The sequence below is a fragment of the Plectropomus leopardus genome, chromosome 10 (assembly GCF_008729295.1).
Source record: "Plectropomus leopardus isolate mb chromosome 10, YSFRI_Pleo_2.0, whole genome shotgun sequence".
NCBI lineage: Eukaryota > Metazoa > Chordata > Actinopteri > Perciformes > Serranidae > Plectropomus > Plectropomus leopardus.
In genome coordinates, this window is record NC_056472.1 from 19,825,671 (window position 1) to 19,833,389 (window position 7,719).

The 7,719-nt window shown below is 38.0% G+C and overlaps 1 protein-coding gene across 1 annotated transcript; it reads left to right on the forward strand.

The window, feature by feature from the left end:
- Positions 1–1,229: 1,229 nt before the first annotated feature.
- Positions 1,230–6,314, forward strand: dct (dopachrome tautomerase). Its single transcript, XM_042495119.1, has 8 exons — positions 1,230–1,518; positions 1,620–1,919; positions 2,292–2,392; positions 3,466–3,632; positions 3,772–3,951; positions 4,372–4,507; positions 4,588–4,789; positions 6,084–6,314. Exons 1-8 carry the CDS (start codon positions 1,230–1,232, stop codon positions 6,257–6,259), a joined length of 1,551 nt encoding a protein of 516 aa, XP_042351053.1. The 3' UTR covers positions 6,260–6,314.
- Positions 6,315–7,719: the final 1,405 nt, after the last annotated feature.

The window sequence follows — 7,719 nt, forward strand, 5'->3', positions numbered from 1 at the left end:
AAATCACCAATATTTTACTTCATTCATGCCATAAAAGCCAAAAGTCATCTGCCCCAGGGAAGAGATCAGCCAAACCTCCATACACACTTTCATATCATGACATGCCAATCTGCTCAGTATCAGCAGCGACGTCTGCCAAAAACTTAACTGAGATATGAGTCAGGCCGATAATCAACTAAGTTCTTAGCAGGAACAATTCAGTATTCAGTATATGAAAATTCAGGAGACACAATTTAAATACAATTATACAATGTATATGATTATACTTTTCATGACACCACTGCATTTATCGGTATGGATAGTGTTAGAAAGATGAGAAAAGGATGTCCTTTTAAACTAGAAAAAAGTGCTTCACTTCTGACAGTTAGTCTTTTCTCATCTCACATGCACAACACAGGGTGTCAGCTGAGACCTCGGGTGAAAAGTTTGATAAATGGAACCCAAAGATGAGAATAAACCAGCTACAATAACAAGATAAAAAAATTTTTTTTAACTGTAACTTCTGGCTGGATTAAAGCAATAATCCCCCATCAAATTTACACAACAGATTAACTGTGGGGGCTCTGGCCTAGAAGCTGATTTACTCAGGTACTTTTATTACAATAGATGAAAATAACTCAATAATGATGCAATGTTTCTAATTTAAATGTGTTATCACAATTATCCTTTACTGGTGTTTGTTCACAGAAAAAAATTATATTTGACTAACATCTTCAGACTTCAGTCGTCTTCAGACGACTGCACAGTGTGCTGTTTTGAGGCAAACTGAACTATTTTTTATGTTTTTTTGTTTGTTTTCATATTTGTACTTTAAGTATAACATAGGCACAATTACGTTTTTTGGTACAAAGTGGCCATACAACACTTGACAGTTCCTTCAGGCAGTTTCTTGGTATCCGGCCAGATCTTAGTCCTGCTCATAGCTCTGTTGTCAGGTGATGATCACAAGACCCAAGGCTTAATCCTCCTCAGCTCTACAAAAGCAAGAACTGAAATTAGAAGCTTTTTTAATGTGCGTGTAACCAGCAGGAACACAACATGATCTGGCTTTAAGTGTTGTTTCCACAGATGTTAAAATTATCACTGAATCTAATTGAAAGATAAACAACTGGGGACCGTAGCAGAGAGAGATTCCACAGTCTTTTGGGGGAACTAATTGGCCATATTAACGCTGAAAGTTGATGTCGAAACTGATTTGTCGCCACTGACTGGAGGAACAAACGGGTAATATGATGCACGTTCTGAGTCTCGGTATTCTCTGTGTGCTCGTGTGGTCTGAGCCTGCGGGGGCTCAGTTTCCTCGAGTGTGCTGCACAGTCGAGGGGATTGTGTCTAAACAGTGCTGCCCCGCTCTGGGCTCAGATCCTGCCAATGTGTGTGGATCTCTGTCGGGGAGAGGAAGCTGCACAGCTGTTCGAGTTGACAACAAACCCTGGGGAGGACCGTACAGACTGAGAAATGTTGATGACAGAGAGAGGTGGCCGACCAAATTCTTCAATCAAACTTGCAGGTGTACTGGTGAGTCACAGTTATGTCTAAAGCCTTAGATAATGGCCCATGCTGAATCTTGATCATTTTCAACATGGTCTGACACATTTGGATTGCTCTCTGTGTTTCAGGTAACTTTGCAGGGTACGACTGTGGTCAGTGTAAATTTGGCTGGACTGGACCAAACTGTGACCAGAGAAAGGCACCTGTGGTACGGAAGAACATCCGCTCACTGACCCCCGCAGAGCTCCAGGAGTTCCTCGATGTCTTGGAACTGTCTAAAACTACCACCCACCCAGACTATGTTATTGCCACCCAGCACTGGCTTGGACTCCTAGGACCAAATGGAACTGAGCCCCAGTTTGCCAATGTCTCCATCTACGATTTCTTTGTCTGGCAACATTACTACTCTGTCCGAGACACTCTTCTTGGTAAATGAGCACATTTCTTGACTCAAAACTATAGTAAGAGGTTAGATCATATGGTTAATTTTTTACTATTTTTTCTCTTTTATTTTATTATAATCTTTTTGTTATAAATCAAAAGTATGTTGTTTATTCATACATAAGTTAAATAGTAATAATAGTTATTTTACATATAATAGAATGTAAAAGTAAGTGATAAGTATTAATTCCTCCCACTCCTCCTTTTTTATTTTTTTTCTTGCTTATATTTTATTTTTGTTATCTTATTTTTCTGTTCATGCTCAAAATAATGATCTAAACTATAACTTTAATAGAATGTGATGTGCACATCATGGCCTTGTGATCACATCACCCCTCAAACACTTTATTTCCCTGTAGGTCCTGGCCGTCCATTCAAAGCTATTGATTTCTCACACAAAGGACCAGCATTCATCACCTGGCACAGGTATCATCTTCTAAGCTTGGAAAGGGAGTTACAGGTATGTGCCATCTTCTGAGAACATGTTAGGAAAGACACTATGGGTGTCTTCACTGTGAAACAAGTTTTCTAAATTATTTTAATGCAAATGATGCATTGTTTAGGCTAATTAAATATGCATTATTTGGCATAGATTTCCAGAATAGAAGTATGACATTGCATGAAGCCACATTAAGAAATTTTGTTTTATTTTGTTGACATATTAAGAGTAAAAGGTTTTTACAAAGGTTATTTTGGATATCTCTTTGTATTTATAACTCCACAAATCCATACTGTTATTGTTTTTATGAATAAAATGTTGAATGATATATTTATAAACCCCACTGTAAAAACCTTTTTTGTATGTAAGTGCTACTAAAGTTGAGATATCTGGCTCTGAGAAAAACGGCCTTTAAAGATATGTATTGTAAAATTCCATACATTTTAGAAAACAAATAAGGCACTATAGGTGAATACTCAAATGATTTTAACTAACAGATATCACCGGGAAACTTTCTCAGCTGATTACTTCAATCCAAGCACTTATTCAGGTTTTCTAAAATTTTATGTTGGGATGCACATAAGTCATTTTATGATTAAAATGCACTTTTTGCATAAATTTCTAAACAAAAATAAAAACTAAAGTAGAAACCTAGATGTGTATTTCAGATGTTGTCTTTCCATTAGTCAGAAAGCGTAGTGGAAAGACCACATGACCAGTGAATGAAAAAACTATGTTTTAGCTTATCAGCTTACATAGAATTATTACTTAATATAAATTGAGCTATTGTTAATCACCAATTATTGGTATTTAACAATATCTTGTGTCTGATACCTTTCCAGATCACAACTACATGAAAACCTTTCACAGATTTCTATTTTTCTGCACAGTTTATCCATACAATTTGTTAATCAATAACATTTTGTGATAACATTCTTAAAAACCACAAATACATACTTTTTTTTAGATGACAAAAAGAGACAGCAAAACCAGGGAATAGTGGTCCAAGACTTGATCCAAACTGAGGGAGTCATATCGAGCAATCACAGAATTTAAAAATTTTTTTTTTTAAACTATGTGTTTGCTCCCTGCAGAGACTATCCGGCAATGACAACTTTGCAGTCCCTTACTGGAACTTTGCCACGGGGCAGAGCGAGTGTGATGTATGTACCGACTCTATGATGGGAGGCCGAAACCCAGACAACCCCTCCCTCATTAGCAACCAGTCCAGATTCTCCAGATGGGGGGTGGTATGTAACAGGTCAGAACAAAATATTCGTGTGAGAGAACTCAGTAATTATTGGTCTGATAATGATGAAATACACATTGTGGGATAAATAAATGTATTTAACTGTCAATTTAGAGAAACATTTTAATATTTCAATTATTTTCTCTTTCAGCCTGGATGAATACAATCGCCTGGTGACTCTTTGTAATGGCACCAGTGAGGGGCCAATTCAGAGAGGGATAGTGGAAGGAGGTAACACACCTCTGCCCACCATGAGCGACGTCAGGAGCTGTCTTGGAATCAGAGACTTCGACAGCCCTCCGTACTTCACTAACTCCTCCTTTAGTTTCAGGTACAATTCTACTGTCTTGCATCAATAGCAATTATAAATTTGTACATGCTATTTGACTGATGAGGTAAGAAACTGTTTAAATGCCAGGTGAAAGGTATACTATGTAGGATTTTACTAAAAACAATGTATAGAGTCATACAATAGTCTCTAAATGTTCCCTCTGCCTGTATTTTTTTCGTTTGTTCTTATTTTTCTGTGTTGGGAAGTTTCTGGGCATGGGAGGTAAGGACACAGTGCTGAAAAAATGCAAACATAGTGAGGTGAAACGCAAAATGTAAAAATGCTAAACTCAAGGCTTCAAAACAGTGACTGTCGTCTATGAAATATAAACAGCAGCGAACAATATCTGTGTTCAACACCTTGAACTTTGAGGCTTTGAAAAATTACTGCTTAACAGAATTTGCATTTTGTGACCAACAGAAATGCCCTTGAAGGGTATGAAAAACCAGATGGAGAACTGGATGAATCTGTCAACAACCTCCACAACCTCGTCCACTCCATGCTAAATGGAACCAGCTCTCTGTCTCACTCTGCAGCCAACGACCCCATTTTTCTGGTCAGACTCTGATTCCACGGTTTACTCTTAATGAGATAGTAGAGTTTCTGTCAATTAAAATCACTATGCTTTTCCTGCAGTTGCTCCACGCTTTCACTGATGCCATTTTTGACGAGTGGATGAGAAGGTTCGTTCCATCCAATGCCACCTTCCCAGATGAGATGGCCCCAATTGGTCACAACAGGGACTACAACATGGTTCCCTTCTTCCCTCCAATCACCAACGAGGAGATATATGTTCCATCTGCCGAGCTAGGATATTCATACTCCATCGCCCTGGATGGTGAGCAAGTGTTAAAATAATTAGGTTAAAGAAAAGGTTTGGAATATTGGCATAAAGCGTATACACTTTCTTGCCAACTGATGAGAAAATAATGCGCTCATATCTGTGTGATAAACGTGAGGCTAGATTAGCTCAGCATTAAGACCGGAAACAGCTAGCCTGGCTGTCTGACAACAACAAATCTGCGAAGTAGCACCTCTAAAGCTCACAAAAAGGGTGGAAACAGACAACTTTTCCTCCCCTGGTGTTTCCAAGTGTTGGCACCACTGTCGTTACGCAGCTACATTGTTTTATGTTTTCTTAAGAGCCAAGAAACCATAACAGTTTCAGGTAGGTTTAGTTGTTCCTCCGTCTGCCCACTCTGTGGGATAGTAGCTGCAAAGAACTCTTTGGTAACAGGGTAAAGCTGGTATTTGCTAACAGGGAAAACGGAAGCACTATGCTCTTCCTGTTTTGGTTGTGCAGTGTTCGACTTCACTCCTTTTTTCCTCGGAAAGTGGAAAGTTTTTTTCTTCCTAGCGTTAAGTCTACCCCTCGGCAAAATGCTTGGCTTACCCTGACACTCCTACTCTAAACCCAAACCAATCTTACTCTTCTTGCCTAAACCAACCAGTGAAGGCAACAAGTAAATTAGCCCAGCAGAAGGAGAGTAGGGCAGGTTCTGGCTTTGACATCCTAAGAAAAAATGTGTTGTACCAGTGACAGACAGAATTGCATAGTGAAAGCAAGACTCATTGATAACCAACAACCACCAACGCTGTTAGACGTTAATATTTGGTTAAATTAAGATTTTGACATCCTAAATTTAACGTCAGGACATCTAATGCCAACATCAAGTTGACCTAGAATACCGACGACAGATAACGTTGATATTTTGTTGGTTTTAAGTTGTGTTTAGTAACCAAAATCCAACGTCTGTCAAATGTCTCATGCCAACATTATCTTAATGTAGAATGTAGGTACAGAGATCAAAATTCAACAGCAAGAAAACATTATAATGTTGATATTCATACAATGTGAAGTCTAAGGCTGTTAGACATTAAAAATATTGTCAAGCCCACTTTCATTCCAACCAAAATAACCGCAGTAAGAGCTATGAAGTTAGTTTTAAAGTCAGAAGTATCAGTTTGTAGCTGAGCAATATTGAGTCCTTGATATAAATTTAAAGACTCGTAAAATCCCCTTTTAAACATCTTTTTAAAAAAATGATGATAAAATAACGACACTGACTTGTAGATTTTTCTGCTGCACAAAGGTTTCTATGAAAATCTGTACCTGTACTTGATCTTTCCAGACGCAGACGGAGGGCCGGCTGTGTTTGTGCTGGGCTCCACTCTGGGGGGAGTCTTCATCGGTCTCCTGGTGCTTCTCCTTATCTTCGTGCTCTACCTGCGTCAACGGAGAAACAGAGGCTTTGAACCGCTGATAAAAGCAGACTTTACAAATAGAAAGTACACAGAGGAAGCCTAGAATTTCCCCTGTTGTTCTGAAATGAACTTCAATACTTATACATACCTGAGAGCGACGGAGCAGCCAATCACCAATGTTCTGTGGGCCTACTGTGTTGGAAGAGGAACATGTTAATCCCCCCATGAGCTACATTTGTGCTTTTTAGATTTCAAATCTAATTTAATGTAAGAACAATTATGTGAATCAGGTAAAATCCATAGAAAAATACTAATAGGAATCAAAATGAATGTACACTTTAACTTGGTTTTGTAGCATTCCATTTAGTGAACCCATTCCTATTACTGCCTCTTGTCATTACTTATCTTTTACAATTTGTTTGTAACAACCATCAAAAATACAAATCTATTTGAATGTTTTTAATAAATATTTATTCTCAAGAACAGTAACAAAAAACAAATGCAATCATCTCAGTTGCACTGGAAAACAATAAGGCATATTTGCTTGCCTACTTCTTCTTCTTCCCATCTTAGTTTGAAAACAGATTCAAACTTCAAAACAAACTTCCCCTCATTAGGATTTGAATCCTTACAGAAATGCATTGATCGTAAGAAATGTTGACTTATAGCGTTTCCTTCTAATTATATTTTTCAGATAATTTGTCCGACCAGACATCCATTTTCAATATTTTATTGCAAAAATATTACCATTAAAAGTTCAATGATACAAAACATAAAAAGGGCATCCTGTAGGATCGATATTCATAATAAAGAATCCTTTTAAATGACACATTTGACAATTTTCTCTATTTTTTTTCTTGCAATGTGGATGCAAACGCTGACTTAAATGCAATAAAGAAAAGCTCAACTGATTTACTGCAAAGGGCATAACACTGGCTAATTCCTTGGATACGTAAGCTTAGCTGGCCTGGTGGTTATGGAGCTGACGGGCTCTCAGAGAACAGTGGACGTACATACAGACTGGTTTTGTCCGCCCCCCTCAGCAGTGCCAGGCCTCTCACATTCTCTGTAAGTACGCTCTACTGAGGAGCTTCACTGAAGCATTCAGGCCTGTCCGGTCTCCACAGATTCTCATTTCACAGGTGACTGTGGTCGGCTTCAAGCCTGTCTGTGCTGCAGACATAACCATTCAAGCTTTACAGATAAATTTAGGGGCCCTTTCTTTGCATTTCCAGTAACCACTGTGTGCTGTTTGTGACTTCTTCTCTTAATAATTCCCTCACCTTTTAAATAACTGTGGTAATACATTTTATTTAACTTTTTACTACTTGCTGACAGTATTTCAGTTTTGTAGCGATTTAAACACTGCAATGCACATTTTAATCTCTATTTATCTAAACTGTGAATGCAGTTACAGGATAAGCTTTGGATATTAAAGCACATATGCAAAAGTTGCACTTCTTTTGTTCCTGTATATATCCAGAATTCATGTAACTTTTAAAATATGTAATAATTGCGTAATAGACTATTATTTGGATGCAGAAGAAAACGGCACCTTCTCCT